The sequence below is a fragment of the Talaromyces atroroseus genome, assembly GCF_001907595.1.
Source record: "Talaromyces atroroseus strain IBT 11181 chromosome Unknown scaffold_8, whole genome shotgun sequence".
Lineage (NCBI taxonomy): Eukaryota > Fungi > Ascomycota > Eurotiomycetes > Eurotiales > Trichocomaceae > Talaromyces > Talaromyces atroroseus.
Genome location: NW_017971440.1, coordinates 444,656 through 464,404, shown reverse-complemented (window position 1 = coordinate 464,404; position 19,749 = coordinate 444,656). Strand labels below are relative to the sequence as shown.

The 19,749-nt window shown below is 48.5% G+C and overlaps 6 protein-coding genes across 6 annotated transcripts, besides 1 other annotated feature; 2 read left to right on the top strand and 4 right to left on the bottom strand.

Moving 5' to 3' along the window:
* Positions 1-1,425: 1,425 nt before the first annotated feature.
* On the top strand, positions 1,426-2,274 carry UA08_06118 (hypothetical protein; the record flags this gene model as incomplete). Its single annotated transcript, XM_020268406.1, has 1 exon — positions 1,426-2,274. The coding sequence occupies one exon, from the start codon at positions 1,426-1,428 to the stop codon at positions 2,272-2,274; it is 849 nt and encodes a 282-aa protein (XP_020118749.1).
* A 276-nt stretch (positions 2,275-2,550) lies between these two features.
* UA08_06117 (hypothetical protein) lies at positions 2,551-4,380 on the bottom strand (the record flags this gene model as incomplete). Its single annotated transcript, XM_020268405.1, has 1 exon — positions 2,551-4,380. One exon carries the CDS (start codon positions 4,378-4,380, stop codon positions 2,551-2,553), a length of 1,830 nt encoding a protein of 609 aa, XP_020118748.1.
* Positions 4,381-4,711: 331 nt separating this feature from the next.
* Positions 4,712-6,777, bottom strand: UA08_06116 (hypothetical protein; the record flags this gene model as incomplete). Its single annotated transcript, XM_020268404.1, has 2 exons — positions 4,712-6,550; positions 6,607-6,777. The coding sequence occupies 2 exons, from the start codon at positions 6,775-6,777 to the stop codon at positions 4,712-4,714; spliced, it is 2,010 nt and encodes a 669-aa protein (XP_020118548.1).
* Positions 6,778-8,684: 1,907 nt separating this feature from the next.
* Positions 8,685-9,965, bottom strand: UA08_06115 (hypothetical protein; the record flags this gene model as incomplete). The annotated part of the gene is made up of 2 exons (XM_020268403.1): positions 8,685-9,162; positions 9,232-9,965. The coding sequence occupies 2 exons, from the start codon at positions 9,963-9,965 to the stop codon at positions 8,685-8,687; spliced, it is 1,212 nt and encodes a 403-aa protein (XP_020118549.1).
* Positions 9,966-10,239: 274 nt separating this feature from the next.
* Positions 10,240-10,306: a repeat region (Identified by RepeatMasker using a combination of RepBase library and repeat library created with RepeatScout).
* A 294-nt stretch (positions 10,307-10,600) lies between these two features.
* Positions 10,601-13,598, bottom strand: UA08_06114 (hypothetical protein; the record flags this gene model as incomplete). The annotated part of the gene is made up of 7 exons (XM_020268402.1): positions 10,601-10,909; positions 10,982-11,680; positions 11,750-12,523; positions 12,582-12,613; positions 12,706-12,928; positions 12,991-13,252; positions 13,477-13,598. 7 exons carry the CDS (start codon positions 13,596-13,598, stop codon positions 10,601-10,603), a joined length of 2,421 nt encoding a protein of 806 aa, XP_020118544.1.
* Positions 13,599-16,134: 2,536 nt separating this feature from the next.
* UA08_06113 (hypothetical protein) lies at positions 16,135-19,509 on the top strand (the record flags this gene model as incomplete). Its single annotated transcript, XM_020268401.1, has 4 exons — positions 16,135-16,496; positions 16,558-17,654; positions 17,723-17,967; positions 18,046-19,509. The coding sequence occupies 4 exons, from the start codon at positions 16,135-16,137 to the stop codon at positions 19,507-19,509; spliced, it is 3,168 nt and encodes a 1,055-aa protein (XP_020118545.1).
* Between the last annotated feature and the right edge of the window lie 240 nt (positions 19,510-19,749).

Here is a 19,749-nt window from a genome sequence, read left to right as displayed (position 1 = left end):
GAAACAATTGCTGTGCTTGACGGAGAGGAAACAAACAGAACATCGGGAAACCATTCAACGATAATTATATCCAGTGGATGCCATAACAAACAGGCAGCAGCAAAAGGAAACAAACAAAACAAACATCGAGCATCACAATTGCCTCTTTAGGAAAATAGAGCTTATCGATAAGTTGCAATTCGGCCCGGTGCTGCCGTAAGCGCTAGTCCTATTGCAGTTAGACGGAGCCGGCCTTATGTATTCTCAACATTTCCTTAATTACGGCTTCATTTATTTTAGTGGAGTCTTTAGCATTTAGCATTCGCTAGTTTGGCCCCATGTATCCATTTTTCCCATTTATCAAGCTTGGAAAAACACAAATGCTTACTGTCAGTGTCAATAGTTCGTCTAGCTACGTAGGTCCTTGGGTTTGCCACCTTGTTTCTAAGAATAACGTGTAGGTTCGTATTTTCTCGGGAACCCGAGAAACATCCAGCCACTGTCTACAGAGTACAAGTCGAGATGGACGCATGGATAATGATTCATTCACTGGCTTGTCGTATAACCTAACTATTATTATGCTGTCATGTATTAGAAATATGTACTGGACAGTGGAAGCAAAAACTGAGACAGCCTTACCCCGGTTGGGCCTAGCGCAGACTAGCTTCTTTGGCTTCTTCCATCATTCCATGCTTCGACAACTTAGCGCACCGAGTATGAATCATCGACAGTGAGACAAGACGCCTTGGCCATGTGCGATACGAAAGATTAATCACCATGGTAACAATGCGAATACGACATACGATATATCAGGCTGGAAAAGCGTTTTTCGCGCGTGAGGCGATTTCTCGGGGCTCTTCAGCCGATCCACCTCCATCCTGGACCATCCATACGAATGGGCCCGCCACTCAATTTTTTTTCACTCTCCTCCTCCGTATAGCTCCGGGCTATGCTCCATACTCAATGACTCTGGCCTCGAGCATAGTCTTAGACATGGCATAGCCAGTTCACGAGCTTCCTGCCACTCTGCCCCCCACCGCCAGGGAAGATATGGTCGGATGGATCCTGATCATCCTCCGTGGAACAGGTTCGGCCTGTCTACCGTTGTAGTGCAGTTGACACCATATGCATAGCCCACTTAATTCCCTTGGATGCGTGGATCGGGATTATGATCGGTCTTCACTAGCTAGTCGTGGTGGCTGGTAGTAGCTACGACTAGCTGCCACTCTAGCTAGTTATGGGCGAGCGATGGCTGAAGCCTGATGCCTGATATAAAGATGCCCTGCCGCTGGATCTTCGACTAATCTTCTTGATTCTTTTCTTACTTCCTAACGATTATTAACCGTTCGGCGTTCGCTAGCATCTTCGCTTTGAACTAGCCTCCCTCGCTATTGGGCTAGAGATAGATATAGGAAAGGGAACAGAAACAAGGAACAAAAAGAAAATATGCATTCTATTCTTCTTGTCGGTGCTGCCCTCGTGGGCTCTTCCCTCGCTGCTCCCGGAGGATACTGGGATCTACACAAGCCTCAACCGACTGGTAGTGTTCCTCCTCCACCTCCAGCATCAACCTCCACCTGGACTTCGACCTCTGTCTCACCTGAAAGCACCACCAGTACCGGTGTAGGAGGGTACACTTCCACAGGCACCGAGACTTGGACCTCAACCGGCTTTGTCCCCTCGTCCATCTCCGTAGGCACCCGAGGCTCGTCCACGGTCTACTCGACCTGGCTCGCCTCGACCACCACCGTGCTCACTTCCACCTGGACCTCCGTCCTGCCCGCGACAGAGGTAACCTCTACCGGCGTAGAAACCTGCGCTCCGGCAACGACAGTCACCGAAACAGCCACCGTCAGCGTGACCGTGACTGTCTCTGCCAGCACCAGCACCAGTCCTGGCGAGGGTACAACTACTGTTGTCATTCCCCCCGCTGCTTCCACTTCCACTTCCTCCACCTCTGCCACGAGTGTAGTCGTGAGCGGCACTGAAACTGCTACCGGCACTGCTACTGCCCCTACCACTGCCACCGGCACAGAAGTAACCACCACCAGCATCCCAGCCGAAACAGGCACTCTCTCCACCTCCACCTCCACCCTCACCGTCACCACCCCATGCTCTACCCTGACCACCTCGATCGTGGCCACAGGCACAGAGACTGGCGTAACCGGCACCGCGACCGCCACGACAACCAGCACTGAGACCGGCACCACAACGACCACCGGTCCAGTCGGCACTGGCACTGGGCTAGCCCTTGTCCGCAAGTGGCATGACGGCACCAAGCCCATGATTCACTAAACAAGAAGAAAAGAAAAAAAAAAAAAAAAACGAAAGGGAGGAGAAGAATCTATAGATGGAACTAATGATTTGGCTTAATGAATATCTGTATCTAGGTAATTGATGCTGATTTATTCTAATTTACATATATAGGTATATAATATATATCTGGATGGACATATAGGCAAGACAGAGAGCCTTGGAATATATTATGAATGAAACGAATGAATGAATGATCAATATATAATTAATTACCTTATAAAATATATATAACCAGATCTAATCCCATCTAACAATCTAAGTGATAACAGTCTGATTGTAATACAAATCGCACGCATGAGGATGCTGCAAACAATACTTCGGCACTAACGGCGTCGCCATAACCCCATTCGCAACCAGATATTCTCTAAAATTCAAAATCCGTTGCGTCAACAACGTAGTCCGCTTCCCACCAGTCCTCTCGTCCCGGTTCCCAGACCAAACCAGCTCCGCCAGCGCAGCAGCCCGCGGCCAGATCCTATCCGACACAACGGTATCATCGACCTGCTCAGACCACAACGCGGCAACAGCACCCTTGACGTGCGCCGCCTGCTCTGAAGTGAGATTGGTCGTAAAGTCGTAGTCATAGATACGCTGCCAGGTTTTGTAAGGGGCACACCAACTGCCGCCGTCGCCGAGGTAGTTGAAATTATCCTGTGATGGGTCCGGGTTTGACTGCACGTTGTAGCGCGGGTCGTTGGTGACGAAGCCGCCAAAGCCGCAGTCTAGATACAAGAAATCGGCCGATGAGACGAGCACGTCATAACCCCTTGCAGTGAGGTTGTGGATGTTCGCAATCCCGTTTTGCCATGATTGCACGAGCACGTTCTCCGTGGGTACGGAGAGGGCATGCGGGTCACCCAGGAGCAGGTCTTCCCAGAAAAGAAGCTTGCGGTTGGGGATGTTTTGGAAAATTGGAAATGCATGGTCGACCCAGTACTGCACTAGATCGTTGTAGGTGCGTGTCGGATCGGATGAGAGCCAGTCGGTGACGTAGGCGCTGAACTTGTAGCAGTTGGTGTTTAGCTCGTCGCCGCCGATGTGGTAGTAGTTGTCGGTGAAGATGTCGGAGAGCTCATTGTACACGTTCTCAACCACGCCGTAGGTGTCGTTGTTGATGATGTCGAGTTGGCCTGGAGGTGGCTCGACGGCGGTGTGGTAGGCATAGTTGTCGTTGGACCACCAGGAGTTTGCGCATGCAACGATGCTAGAATCGATCTGCTGCCAGCCGGCAGCCGAGTGGCCTGGTGTATCAACCTCGGGCACGACACGAACACCGCGAGCGCGGGCGTACTCGATGATATCAGATACATCGCTGCGCGAGAACGTTTCGCGCGGACTGTAGGCGTCCCTGATCATTTCCGGGTATGTATGCATATCGAAAGGCCAGGACTGGGAGTCGGTCAAATGCCAGTGGAGGATGTTCATCTTGGACAGCGCCATGCCATCAATTTGCTCTTTGATTTTGGGTAGGCTAATGAAATTACGACCCGTGTCAATCATGATGCCCCGCCATGAGTAGAGCGGCGCGTCCTCGATGTGGACGGGCTGCTCGATGATCAATCCATTGGCGTCGTTGCTGTTGCTGCCATCAGAGATGACGATTTGCTGCAGCGTAGTGAAGGCGTGGAGAGCGCCCCAGGTAGTGTTTGCATTGATTTCGATGGTGTCTGAGCCCGGAGCGAGGTCGAGGGTATACGACTCATCGACTTCAGCCTGCAGGTCAACATCGACATCTGCCACGTTGACCTTGACCAATTGGAGCTGCTGTTGCTGTTCGTTTTCGTTGCGCTTGTGTGTTGATGGAGAGGCAGCAGCAGCAGTGGCAGTCGGGAAAGGCTCGTAAGAGGAAATCGGGGCCTGGGTGGCCTGAGGAACCCATCTCAGGCCGACAATGGTGCCCCAGGCACGATCCCAGGCATCAGCCAAGATTTGGCTCGTGGGGAGATCAACCGCGACCAAGTCAGGAACTGCGATGGGCCCGGCTGAGCCCCAGACGATCGACCGCGGCGCTGGCAGAGGGTCAACGCTGACTGCTGCTGCAGAGCCCACGCAGGCGACGACAGCGACCAGGCTGTGGGCAAGCATGGTCAGATGTCAATCAGATACACACGCAGGCAAGAGGAGAGCGAAGGGGGGAGACGACGGGAGGCGAAGGGAGAGCGATCAATAAATACTCACTGCCTACATGCTTTAGGCCGGAGTAGATCTCGGAGAAAAGTATGCTGGATCGTCATGGGATACTGACAGACGCAAGGATGGCACAGCTGGTATGTGTGCTCTAAATCACCCAGAGCAAAATTCCCGTGCTACAAGGGATGCGGGCTGATATTCTATCTTATTGTAGGACATGGATTTCATGGTTCTGACCAGACTAATAAAGAGCGAGTTATATTTCATTATATCGTTACGAGCAAGGTCAGAATTCAAACTCCTTCCGGAACACATCCACGTCCATGCCCGACACCACCATATCCGCCAAATCGCGCCGGTTCATCGACGTGAACACACGCCGCAGTGTATCATACAGGTTCGTGCTCTGGTTCTGGCTAATGTGAATCATGCGCTCGAGCTCGGCATCGTCAATGCCATCAACGCCATCCACAATCTCGCGCGCCTTTTCCCGACCCTGCTGCTCAACCACTTTGTGCATCGCCAACGCGCCCAACAGATGCTGTGCAGCTTCCGGGTAGCAGCCGATATTAATACACGACACGCCGAGATTGTAGCGCGCACGCACAAAGTTCGGGTTGATCGTAAGTGCTCGTTCGTATGCTTCAATCGCCTCTTCGGAACGGCCTGAGTTGGCCAGCGTCGCACCCAGCCGGTTCCAGAGTAAATGCACTTGTCCCTGCTGATTCGACGTGCCGGATTCTGTCGATGCCAGCGCCGCCGAGAAGCAGTCTACCGCTTTATCGTACTCTTCGGCGCAGTAGAATAAGACTCCCAGTCCGACCTGAACATCCGGATCCATGTGTTCGCCCGACGGTGACAGTTGCGCCGCCTGGATGAACAGGTCGGTCACTTTGTCGTGCAACAATTGTCGATCCGTAAAGCCGACATCAGCGTCGGAAGAAAGATCCTTGGCGTCAATAACTTGCGGGTATTTGACTGAGAGCCAACGCTCCAGAGTGCGGTATGCAGTTGAATCGTAGCCCTCGTTCGTATACGAGACAGCCAGACCCATAAGCGCATCGAGATTGTCTGGATCCAGTTTTGTTGCCTGCTCCAACGCCCGGAGCGCCGGGTTTTCCTTCTCGTTCTGAGCCTGCGCAGACCCAAGCATCGTCCAGGCCTGGACATGTTGAGGGTCCTTCTGGACCGCAGCTTCGAATGCCAGCGCAGCTAGAGACAGGTTCCCGCCTTCTTGCATGATTTTCATGCCTTCTTCAAACGGGTTGCCCACCGCGCGGAACGCGTTGTCCTCTTCAAATAGATAATCTCCTAATTGCGGGTCGCGGAGTCGTGTATTCAGGGTATCAAAGCCATCCCAGCCACCATTCTCGTCCATGTGTAGATTCGCCACTTCTTCGAAATCCATATCCTCTTCTCGTTCAGCCAGTTTTCTAGTCACAGACGCATTTTGTTCAGCTTGAGCACTTTGCCACACACGTTCAAACTCTTCAAATCCAGGGTCTCCTTCTAGGAGATGAAGATCACTGGGGACTGACCTGTCCAGCTCATTTAGTTCTGCTTCCATCGCATTATTCGCCTGTTCATCAAACGACTGCTGACCAGCCGCATCCATTTCGGCAAACTGAGCCTCCCAATTTTCATCGTCTAATTCGACCATTCTGGCTTTTCCTTTGCTGTCTTGTTGCTGCGCAGTCGAGTCCATGTGCTGTGGCTGTTGCTGCATCGCATACGCAGAACCCATCATTCCCATACCCCCCATGCCCATGTTCATGCCCATATACCCACCCATCATCGGCCTCTGGTACCCGCCCATCATCGGTGATTGTGTGGACGCAATCGGACTTGCTGTACGATTATTCTGCAATTGGCGGAAACGCGAGAACTCTGCAGCCGAGAACCCTGCAGCAGGGGCCGCACCAATACCTCTGCTATTATCACTACTAAACGCCGCTTCCATACGGGCTTGTTCGCCAGGATCAAACTCTGCCGCCCAGCCAGCTGCCGACGAGCCCGTGCGAGCGGCCGATTCGAGTTCTCGTCGCATCTGGTCCATAGCAAAAGGCTGTACGGGGATATGACCTGGTTGAGGTTGAGGTTGTTGCTGCATGAATTCGTCCATCATCTGACAAGAGATATTAGTTGTATACGAATCAACCAATCTGACATATAGAGCTATACCTGATCGCCCAGCCCTGCCATGCCCCGAGTACGCATACTCTCTTGCATTCCCCCGGGACCCCTGCCCACCATCCGATCCCGCTGTAACGACTTGTCATCTTGAACGTGCTTGGTGAACTGGGTCAATGGGTTGCCGGCCGTGGAGCACTCGGCGCCGCCGAGGAAGGACATATTTATATCCAAGTATGTAGTAATGAAAAGAAAAATATAACCGAGAACGTTCTATGCCATGCACATATGTCCTATATACCGGATGGACGCTGCTCGACAGTGTGTGAGGAAGGCGTTTAGTAATCGATATGGGCTTCCGTGGGGTAGGACTGCCGCGACAATTCGTTTTCTTCCGGGGTTGAAACTGTCAGGATGAACAGTATATAGAGCAATGAAATAACTATGATGAATGCAAATGTGTATAATGAAGATGGAAAATGCTAATAGATATTTGACTGTCCAGATTAGTTGCTTGGTTTCGGCAACTGAGTCGAGAAACCCCGGGATCTCGCCGAGGTCCGTGGCTGATCACGTGTTGGATATTCAAATATTAAGACTACTACTCCTAGCAAGGAATCTACATTGCTACGCTAAGTTTTATATATAATTTTAGCTAATTAATATAGTTTAAATCCTCTTCGCTGGCGCATGGTTTTTAGAATTTATTTCCAAAACTGGCCTTATAAGTGAATAAAATAAGACTAATAGTAAGATCTTGATTTTCAAAAATATACTCCGTACCTAAGTAATTTCTATAATCACCACTAACTATGACGACTCCAAGGCTTCCTAGACCAGTCGATTAGCCCTACCTCGTCAGGGCTGCATTGGGAATAACCTCCAGCGGTGCCATTCTGAGAATGGATTCCTCGTTACCAAGGAATAGAACACTTAAGCAAACTGGGTTCATCACATATTGGAGAAGCCTACATTCGTGGGCTTCACGATACCTTTAATATCTCCAGTCCATGCGGAGTCTATCGATGCTTGGTACATCCACCAATGCATATGTCGATCCATGCGCTGCGAATGAGAGCTAGATCATGTAAATTAAGCGACCCTCTACTTAAACAAACCTTGATCTGTCTTTTGCAAGCTCTAGACTTCCTTCACAGCGAGGCACATATTGTTCATTGTGGTACGCTCTTCTATCTCTCGGCAGTCCTTTGCATATATTGACACTATAATAGATATCAAGGCCTCCAACATCATGCTCAGTGTGGAAGATGAAAGAATCCTTGCGGAATTTGGAACGCAGGAACAAGAACATCCAAGCCCACGAAAAGTTGTGGATGAGGATCGCACGATATACACCTCTCGGAAGCTTTCATTGCCAACCGATGACTTATGGGGTCAGCCCGTTCTATGTGATCTTGGGGAGGCTAGACATGGGCGTTTCCTTGGAGGAATCGGAAGACAATCTCAGTGGAACAAACAAGCAGAATGTTCTCCAATTTATGCGGTCAATGCTGCAGTGGCTCCCTGAGGAGAGAAAGACGGCGAAAGAATTATTGGATGACCGGTGGCTGAAATCTTCGATTTAAATCACAATTCCCCCCTCCAGTATCATACAGTGATGCAAAATTTTGATACAGTGGTTTGCAGATTCAGTGAAACTTCTCTTCGCTTTCTTCTGAGACAGTGCCAAGAAGACATCATGATAGTAGTCGATAACGAAGTCGGACAACTACATCACGATAATTTAAAATGTCCATGTTTTGGGAGGGAATTCTTAAAAAATAAAGTGTGAAGCACGGGTAATTTATGATTTATAGCTATGCCAGATCGGTTTCCTACACACTAACCCCTTTTGGTGTTTAGCGTAGTCTGGTGTTGCATGGAAGATAGTTACATAGCTCTTGACAAATATGATAATACGTAACGTTATTTAATATAAACACAAAGGATACCAACACAACAACTTAATCTAATATACAAAGTAGAAAAGAAAAGAAGAAAAACTCTCGTACATGTTCTCAAAAATCATACCGACGACAAGTCCAGCTCTGAACAATTACACAAATATGGAGTTCGAGACTCGACACCATATAGAATCCCCCCTTTCGATCAGGCTTCACAGCTCTACCTTACTTTTCGACTTCGCCACTCTCGGCTTGCGTTGCCTGAGCCTCGGCTTTCTCGCTGTTATTTTCAGCGTTCCTGATAGATCGTCGACTCGCGCGCTGACCATAGTCGAGCTTGAGACGGCGACCATGCGGTGCCTTGCTGGCAAGAATTTCCGCTGCAGCCTGCGCACTGGCAACGTCCAGGAAGTCAGCATGCGCGAAGCCTCGCGGCTGGCCGGTTTGACGATCAACAGCAACACGAACTTCAACGATGTTGCGAACGCTCTTGAAGAGATCGTTGATCTCGCGGTCCGTGAGATCAAAGGGAAGGTTGCCAATGTAAAGAGTCCTGGTGGGTCGTCGTTTTGGAGGAATACCTGGACGACCTGCAGCGGCAGAAAATTGCACAAGAATACGTCGGCCTTCGTAGATTTGTTGGTTTAAGTCGGCGACGGCGCGCTTCGCAGCCTCGACGTCTTCAAAGGTAACGTATCCGAATCTGTATGGAAGTAGTAAGTTTCTGTTTTAGAACAACATACATATATTCAATTTTAAAAAAAAGGCTTACCCCTTGCTCAATCCACGAGAATCATGGACAATAACGCAGTGTTCAACAACACCAAAAGCCTCCATTCGAGCCTTGAGATCCTCTGCCGTAATATCGAAAAACAAATTTCCAACATAAATGGTTTGAGAAGGGGGAATGTTCGATCTATCAGGGCGAGAGCGTGGACCACTAGGGACTGTGAGGATAGTTCCAGGAGCAGACAAGTCTGAGCTTTCTTCTTCAGCGGCGATAGAAGTGGAAGTAGAAGCAGAAGCAGTAGTAGTAGCTGCCCCTTCACTGACAGATTTGACTGCAGATTCTTCTATAGCAGCTTCATTGGCTTCCTGCGCGGAAATTGGAGTCTCGGCCGTTGTTGATGTGGTGTTTGTTGTCGCAGCTTCACCTTCAGCTTCAACCTTGACCTTCTGGGTTTCAAGCTCAATCTTCTCAGCTACATTGTTCTTGCTGGCTTCGTCGCTGTTCCATCGTCGCTGGATGCGGAGCGACAATGTCGTGGTTGTTGCGGCGGTAGGACGACTATTGAATGTAATCGATTGAGTAGTCATTGACCTTGACCTCGCAGCTGCCAAGATAGAAGCATTCGGGCTGATAGATATCAGCCGACGAGCGGCAGGGCGGAAAACAGAATACCTAAAATGCGAAACACGAGAAAAAGTCAGCCTTTTTTCTTTCCTTGCCATGATCTGCCCATCTGTAGTGAGAACTGAGAACAGAGGATTGAAAGCCACTGACATTATTAAAATCGAGAATTAACTTGTAAGACAAATCGAAGAAACAAAGTTTGAAGAAGTGATCAATATGATTGATGAATAGAGAAAAGATTTCAACAATGAAGCAGAGTGTCGCTCGCGCATGAAAATAAATTTCCTGCAGGATTATCGCGGCAGGCAAGAAGCGGATTAGACCACGTGATTTATCCCGATTCTCTTCTCCTTTTTTTGAATCCAACTAACATCTAACAGAAACAGCTCACACGATGATAGAAAGCATGCAATTGTCATTTTTCAATTCTTTTCTTTTCTTTTCTTTTTTTTTTTTTTTTTTTGAAAAAGCCATACAGATTAAAAGAAAAACCCTAGTATACATGACAAGCAGGCTGGAGATTTTCTCTTTTCTTCTTCCCATCTTCAAAAAACACCTTATAGAACAAAATGTTTGCTTAACTCTCTTCTCTCCTGTCGAACTCCACACAAACAGATTCAGCGAGGGATTTGAAAATCGTCGGGTATCAAAGTAATGTCATGTCACCGTGATTTCCTCTAGACAAGTTCAAGAGAGAAAAAACGAGAGGGAATAAATAAAATGCTTGCTGCTATTTGTGGTTTTCATTTAAGTTTTTACTTTTTCTTCGTGTGCAACAACACTTTCATTACTGTGGTTGTTGTTGGTCCGACGAACTTATTATTTTATTAGTATTCGGGCCAGCCATGAAATATGATGGATTCGCCGGATCATAACTGGAACCGTTGTCTGAGGGGATAAAGCCTGGTAATCGAATACGAGACCTGGCGGCGTCTAGAGGAGTGCCTCGGCCTCCCGTTGAGCCTGTGGTTTGGCTAGATGATAGTGGTGATGGCTGAATTGGTGATGGTTGAGACACATCGAACATAGGAGGCCATAGTTGATTGTTATTGTTGCTGTCAATCGTAGTGTTTCCAATATAACTATCCCATGCATCCTGTTTGGAAAAAAAGTCAGCCAATTGCTTCAAAAAAGAAGTAGCTTAGAAACAAGACATGGTGCCACCTACCCAATCGAGTTGCATGTCTGGCATCTGCCCGAGCATACCAAAGGGCGACGTAAATCCCATAGCGTCTGCTGCCGTCGTCCCAATAGCTGGTGGAGACATAATCGTATCCGGGTTTTTGAACGAGTCCGTGAAACCAGCCGTAGCCGTGTCCTGAGGACTCATACCACTGCTCAAAAGCCCCAAAGTCATTGCGGCATTCTGTTTCTCATCGGGGACTTCAAGCATCGCGGAACTATTTTTTGTCTCCGCAGTTGACGGTGCCACCTTCAATTTTTCTAGCATAACAGTAATCATACCAGCCATCTTCCACGCTTCCATCGACTCGTCCTTTTGTGCATGCCAAATATCCCGCGATCGCTGGATAGCAGCAAGCATCTCATCGCGACGTTCTCGGCCCCAAATGTAAACATCACCGGTCGGCCTTCCCGCTGCCTGCAGCTGCATGCTATGATGAAGATCCAGACATATAATCGTTGCGGCGAGCAAAAAGTTGCTGTTATTAATAGCGTTATCACGGACTTTAGTCAATAGTCGACCACCAGGTAGCTTTTGGCTAAAGAATATGGACTGCTGGTATAAGAGCTCCAATGATGAGTCAATGCAAGTGCGACGTGAATGGGTGAATCTCGGATTTTCCCTGGCACGACTAATGTATCTTCTGTGCAGGACAACCTGGGCCTTGTGATAAACGCTCTCGACCTACATTTTGTCAGTAAAGTGAAGTAAGAACCAGCTAGGTATAAAACCAATGTGTTTATTTCGACTTACATAGTATCTCGACAGGATCAGGTCAGTAGGGTCGAGTGGGCATTCTTCAAACGAACGAATCTTGAGATGTTCGGGAATGAGATCTCGAGCTTGTCGAAGTTCCGAGTCAATGTCAAGCACGACCTCGTAAGGTGCGTTTCTAACCAACGAAGTATGATCCATAACCCGCCCAAAGACAAGCGACAGCCGACCTTTCGCGATCAGATAAGATATTGGAGTAGGTTGGTCATTGGATCTAGATGGCGGTATCTCTGCGCTATCTGGATTAAAATCTTCGTCACACAGATTTCGCGGGAGCTCTGTGTCAGTATCATCGGGTCGCAGCATGCTAGGCATGCCAACCTGAAAGGAGAACAAGAGGTCTGCCTGTCGAAGGTACAGCCATACTCTTCTTCGCATTTCACCTTGGAAAGGTGTTATGTTCGGAAATAGTTTGGAGTCCCTATGATAGCCCATACGCATTGCTAATCGCGAAACTATACCAACTAGCACCCAGACCAAAACGTCGGCATCCTGGGTCTGACTGAAATCGGCATGCACGTGAAGAACAAGCGTCTCAATCAAGTAGGGGTGTGGTTTCGTATAGTCCGCCAAAATCAGACATTGGCACATCAAATTACGAAAAGTCTTTGCCATATCCAGAGACTTGCCCTTGAATTCCGGTGGCTCATCCTTGTCCTGGTAATATGATAGCATAGCCAATCGCATGATGGCAAAAAGCAAGCCAATCCAGACGGCAGATGTAGCAGAGGGGTTTTTCCAGTGCTCATTGTACTTTGCGAAAGTTTAGTAATGTGGACTATTGTGATTTTTTGTTTCTGGGGTGACTTACTTCTTTTTGGAAGGTTGGGGTATGGACAATATCTAATCCTTGTCAGCAACGTATGCGATATCTCAACATTTAAAACAATCTGCAGGATAGAAGAATTTTGTATACAAGAAAAGGAAAGACCTACATGTACCAGGATTGTGGTGGTTGAAGTAACGCGCTATCAGTATATCTGTCGTATATCTCGAGGGCAATGAGGAAAGAATTTCGGCTTTGCTTGGGGGCTTCACCTCGCCGAAAAGTAACATTGTAGTCGTATCGGCGGCACTTGGCCTTGAAGCCTTTATTCGCTCCGCCTGCTCTTCATATTGTTTCCTAGAATTCACAAAATACTGGCGAACTTCGGCAATCTGCAAGTAGAGGTCAGAAACAGCTCCAAAAAAAAATACAGATTGTATGTCTTCAAACTCACGTCGTTGAGAACAGAAGCCCAATGCGCCTCACTGATATACATTGATTTGTTGTTATCAACCTTCATAATACCGAACGACTTGGTGACAGCTTCTGTATCACTCTCCTCAACATCGGCCTCGTCGTCCAATTCTAGATCTTGATAATTCTGTGTTGATCCAATGCTGTCGTTTCCTGAGAGGGCAGCGGCAGCGGCGGCCGGCCCAGCTGCTTGTGAGCCATTCGTCATGAGTGAAAGAACCAAATTCTCCAAGCGATCTATCCTATTTTGCATATCATCCGGAGAATTCATGGCACTTTGATTTGGGGAATTTCTCTTTCGTGAGCCGGGTTGAGCATAAGTACAGGAGGTTGCGTCTCCTCTTTTGACACAGTTCTCGCAAGGATGGGAGCGGTTGCATTTCAATCTTTCAAATAGCGAACATATTCAGTCAGTGATTTGATTCATGCGGCCAGGAAGGAAACAGAACTTGTCATCATCACATACTTTCTCTGCCGACATGGTGCGCATGAGAGCGGCACTCTATTCCTCTTTCTAACCACCCTATACTGGCCCTCCGGCGAATGGCCCACGCTTGATGATGTCGTAGATGGCGGGGTTGGGGTCATGACGAAAAGTATATGGAAATATTAGCGAAATCAATTCAATCCCCTATCTGAAGGGACGATTAATCGTCCGCCGGCAGACGTCCCAAGTCGGAAAGCTTGATGCGACCGATATCAATACGATGAATAAGTTCGTCTCTTCTCAGCCGACCGATATTTGGCTACAGGGCGATTTGGGGGTACGTAAGACCGCAGTGGGCGAACTTGTGACTGAGTCTGTGCACTTGGAAATCCTCCCCAAAAATCAATGGCGGGGTGCGGTGCTGCAATCTTGGATCGACCTGGCGCGCTCTTCCGTCACTGTTAGGGTATGAGCGACCTCTCTAGAACATCGGGTGAACGCGCTGTCGTGATGGGGCGTTTCGTAGTGTCTTCTGTTGCCGTATAAATTTCGGAAAGTGTGAACAACGCGAGGGCGCAATGGTTCTTCGCAGAGCGACTTGTTGAAAGTTGGAGAGTTTGGTCGTTGTTCAAGCAGCGCCACACTTTGTCGCCAAAGACGGCCCGTGTGGTCTCTCTGGCGCACCGTACAAGTTGCGTTTTTGGCTTGATGGGCTGCCGTTCAGGATCGCTGCCAACTCCCACCGCAGGGAAATATCATTGCTACCATCCTCAACCTGTCCTCGCCGAGGGGCCCGCGCCTTATTTATACTTGAGAGGTGCAGCACTGCTGCTGCAGCCTAGTTGTGTATCTACCACAGTCTACCGAGGGACGCGACCTGGTGTTAATCCGCCCGCCCAGCTCTGCATTTACTCTGCCGGTTCCTGCAAGACAGCAGATCCCCGGCTGGGGCTCTTAGGTTTCTACGACGGTTGTCAACGCACTTATACATGGTCATGGACTGCAGTGGGAAACCAAGGAGGAGCTAGATCCATTACCTGAGTGAAATTTGTAGCTCCATCGTAGTCATATGATTGGAGTCAATGTCCGGTGGATAGCCTACAATCTACGTGAATCTCGAGAGGGCATCTAGTGCTTATAAGCCTATAAGGGGCCTTTCCCAGCATGACTCATAGGCGCATAACTAGTTAGTTAGTTATGCTTGGGGGCTGTATCATTATCTCTCTAAGCCTTAGGCACACGGCATTTACGGAGAGAAGCTTTTTAAGACCGAGACAGTGCTGCCGGTGTGATTGGTCGACCATGGGAATTACTAAATCTTTACTATTGTTCGATTTTTTTTTCTTTGATGCACTTAATGCAGTGACATAAGTCACGTGCTATAGATTGATTACCCTGCATCATCAGTCGTCTTGGGGGTGGCTGGTTATTTAATGACTTTCATTACGGGGTGCGATAGGTCAGTTTACTTAAACGTTATGTAAATCAGTATTGGCAATTCCACCCCAAGGCCGTATGGAACAGTGGTAGTTCATCACCCTCCTACTAAGGTTAGGTGAGAGTCAGGAGTTCGACCCTCCTTATGGTCGTTTTCCTTTTTTACTTTTTTTCCAAATATTTTTCCTCTTCTCTGAACTGGAGAAATAGTCATTCGCTTGTTTGACCTGTGTTTTGGTTATCTTGTTTGTTTGCAACGATATAGAGTTGGTCTCTTGCGACCCGTTCTTGAACATGTTCGCTATGATCAGTCTTAATAGTAGTACATAGGACCTGATGTCTGGCTTGCAATAACTACCCAGTATTTGTTGCACATGTAGCGGAGTCTTGTGTTCTTACGTTAAATGAATACTGAATGGGCCATCAACATAGACAAGGAAGGACGGAACTACATCATTGGAAAATAGGCTCAGAATATAGTTGAGTATACAGTGTATGATCCAGCTTTCGAACTACGGCCGCGCCTGCACGGACCATTTTGTGGCGGGTGGTTTTCGATTCCCCGCTCCCTCAATTTTTTTTTTTTTTTCTTTAAAAAATAAAAATGGTAAATGAGTTTAGCACAAATCCAATCGTCTGGGACATGGTGATTTCATCATTCTGATTTTGTGTTTATCCATCACCATCATTGTAACTGTGGTGATTCAAAAGCCCGCTGCCTGAGGCTTCTTTGTCACTGCCCCACCGCAGTCCTAGTCGAGATAAACGACAACAAACGGAACTTCCCTTCGTTCTACATCTTTATGTGGCATGTCTTATGATATTATGACTCGTTAGCCCTGTCTTTTATTGTTGCGTGCTCTTTTTCTGTTTTCTTCTTCTTTTCAAGCGAGCGCTGTTCTTTCTTCGTTAATATCAAACCACTTGCTATCTTTATTGATTAATCTTCAGCCAGAGCTGGATCTCACTTCATATTACCTATCCTCTTCCCACATTTTCTGGGCTTTTTCTAGAGCCATCCTTGTGTAGCCAAGAATCTCTTTATGACTGAATACACCTAGTTGTCTGACACATAGGTAGGTTCTGACTGGGCTGGCTGATTGTCTACCCACTCTGGGGAGATATATAGCTAGCATAGCTATCCCTACTCATTGCATCTCTGCAAAACCTCCTTTGCGCCATTCTAAACCACCATTCTTGACTAGATTGGACTCCATTAATCAGCAATCTTCATAAAACGCCATCGCATTCAACGTCACCATGGCTGACAGGCGAGGTGGTGCAGCTGGCGGTGGAGGCAACCGCGGAGCTAATCGTGGTGGAAGTCGCGGGGGTGATCGGGGTGGAACTCGTGGAAGTGATCGGGGTGGTAATCGTGGAGGTGACCGTGGAGGCTATCGCGGAGGTGACAGGGGAGGCTATCGTGGAAGTGACCGGGGCGGTAATCGCGGAGGTGATCGGGGTGGAAACCGTGGAGGTGATCGGGGTGGAAACCGTGGAGGTGACCGTGGAGGCTATAGAGGTGGTCGCGGAGGCGGTCGTGGAGATTCTCAGGGAGGCTTACCTTATCGACCTACAGGAGGTGCAGGAGTATTTGGTGGCGGTGGACCAAGAGTCTACAAGTGAGTGGAGTTGAAGTCTCAAGCTCGAATGCAAATTACTCCAGCTAACGTCTCGTGATAGCCCTGGAGAGATTCCTCAGCCCAGTACCGAGGTTGTCAAAGCCGAGAATGACATTGAGGCGAAGATTCTCAAACCAAATTACACGTCCTCCAAAGCCGAGTTCCCTCTGCGACCTGGGTACGGTACTCAGGGCCGGGAAATACTTTTGTGGGCAAACTACATGGAACTCGTGACCAAGGCCAATGTTCCTGGCTGTTTCAGGTACAGCACTGACATTGGCAAAGCGCAAGGACTTCCAATTAGGAAGTGCAAACGGATCATTGAATTGTTGCTGGAGCAGCATTTTGCTGCTGATAGAGCCAAAATAGCCACCGATTCTCGCTCCAACATCGTCTCCAGAGTTAAACTTAGCAAAGTGACGCACGACGATAATGGCCAGGTATTTCAAGTTCGCTGGAAGGCGGAAGACGAAGAAGACTACAGGGACAATGCAGATGTGTATCCTGTCACCGTCAAATTCATTATAGAGATTTCAGTCTCCCAACTGGTGAATTTTCTGAGTTCGTCAAATGCAAACGCCGTCTTCGCATCGAAAGCAGACGTAATTCAGGCGCTAAACATCATTGTTGGCGAGTATCCTAGGTCTCACCCTAACGTGGCCAGTATAGGCTCAAACAGACACATGAGCCTCCAACCTGACCGGGAAGATCGCTTTGCGCTTGGAGATGGCCTCGAGGCTATCAGGGGATACTTTGTTAGTGTTCGGGCTGCCACAGCAAGGATCCTTGTGAATGTTCAGGTCAAAAACATTGCTGTCTACGAAAGCGGTGGCGGTCTCGTTGGACTCATAAAGAGCGCAACAGCTCGCAACAACAATCCTTACGCACTGGAGAAATTTCTAAAGACGTTGCGTGTACAAGTCACGCATCTCGTTAGGAAAGGGAAACCTCGCCAGAAGAGCATTTTTGCTCTGGCCAACCGGAACGATGGGCCCAAGAAAAAGAAGGGCGAACAGGGACGCGGACCACGAGTCAGTGATCATGGTGCTGGTCCAAATGATGTCGAGTTTTGGATTGAGGAAGCAGCGCCGAGCAAAGGCAAAAAGGGGCCATCAACAGCCGGAAAATACACCAGCGTTGCAGATTACTTCAAGTCCCGTATGTTTCCCGCTGTCATCTACTCTAATATTGAGTGTGTTCATTAACGATGTACATGTATCATACAGAGTACCGCATTGAAACTGATCCCAAACTTCCTGTTATCAATGTCGGAACCCGTGAGAAGCCATCATATCTCCCAGCAGAGGTGTGTCAAGTGATCGCCGGTCAGCCTGCGAAGACGAAATTATCTCCATTCCAGACATCCAGCATGATCAAATTCGCAGTTCGACCTCCGCAAAAGAACGCGGAATCGATTGTCGATAAAGGCACGCGCCTTTTGGGATTTGCGCCAACTCGGAACAATGTGCTGGTAAGACGAATTTCATGTGCTTTGCATTCTTCGACTTCTTCCAATTTCTCGATACTAACTATCCCTTGACAAATGTAGCAAAACTTTGGTCTTGATCCGACTCCTAAGCTCATTACAGTGACTGGACGGATCTTGGTCTCTCCGCAAATCAGTTATGGAAACAAGACAATCCAGCCGGATAGAGCCGACTGGAATATGAACAAGACTAGCTTCAAGACTGCCCCAGCGTTAAGCAGTTGGACTTGGGTAGCGCTAGATGCTGGGTCGTTAACGAGAATCTGGAACAACCCGAATGCGCTTAATGTCACATTGAATTCTTGGACTAAGGAACTCTCGAACGTCGGAATCCGTGTCGACAGCAAACCATCGGTTGCTGGGAGAAAGATCGACATCGCGAGTGATGATTGGGAAGTGCAGATACAAAAGGTTGTTGAGACCTTGGCCAAGCAAAAGCTCGGTTTCGTCTTGATCATCCTGCCGTACCGCGATACGGCAATTTACAATGCAGTCAAACTGAACTGCGATGTGCGGTATGGGCTTCGACATGCTTGTGTCATCGCGGACAAGTTCGCTTCCAAGGGTGTTCAATACTACGCCAATACCACGCTGAAGGTCAATTTGAAACTGGGCGGGACCAACCACGTACTCGAAAACAATCAGCTGGGCATAATTGACGGAGGTAAAACCATGGTGGTTGGGATTGATGTGACCCATCCCTCGCCGGGATCAGCCACAACTGCACCGAGCATTGCGGGTATCGTGGCTTCCATCGACAAGAACCTTGGCCAGTTCCCGGCAGAGCTCCGGGTCCAGACTGCAAAGCAAGAAAAGGTCGATGCTCTTGACCTTCTACTAAAGTCACGATTGCAATTGTGGCACAAGCACAATAAAGAATACCCGCAGAACATCATCGTCTACCGAGACGGCGTCTCCGAGGGACAGTACGACATGGTCGTGAACGAGGAGCTACCTCAGCTCAAGAAGGCCGGCAAGGACCTGTACCCTGCTACGGAGCAGAAGAAGGGGTTTCCCCGTATCTCAATTGTCGTGGTAGGCAAACGCCATCACACGCGATTCTATCCGACAAGCGAGAAAGACGCCGAAGGCAGATCCAACAACCCTCCCAACGGCACCGTTGTCGACCGCGGGGTGACCGAAGCACGCACCTTTGATTTCTTCCTGCAGGCTCATCGAGCCATGCTAGGCACAGCCCGACCGGGCCATTACATCACGGTCTACGACGAGATTTTCCGTAGAGAGAAACCCGTGAAACCGCTAATGAACCCCGCAGACGTTCTCCAAGACCTCTCTCATCGTCTCTGCTACACTTTTGGCCGCGCCACGAAAGCCGTCAGCATATGCCCGCCAGCGTACTACGCTGATCTGGTGTGCGAGCGAGCCCGCTGCTATCTTTCCGATAGCTTTGATCCGTCTAGTACCGCGGCCAGTGTGTCCGGCTCGACTGATTCTCAGCAGCGGAACATCACGCAAGCCATGGTTACTATTCATGAGAATGTCAAGGATACGATGTTTTACATTTAGCTTTGTTTGATATGCCAATCTATGCACCTTGGAGGAATCTTGCAGCGGTTTTTTTTTGGCATGTGTTTCAACAGATTGAGAAGAACCTTGATGATTTTTCGGGCTTTGTTTTATTATTTCCTTTTGTGATGATGAATGATTATGAAGAGATTGTCGCATGGAGTATCCATTCACGAATTAGTTAGTTCATGTTTAGTTTGGTGGTGATCAATAATGTAAATCTCAGAACAACCGTACATC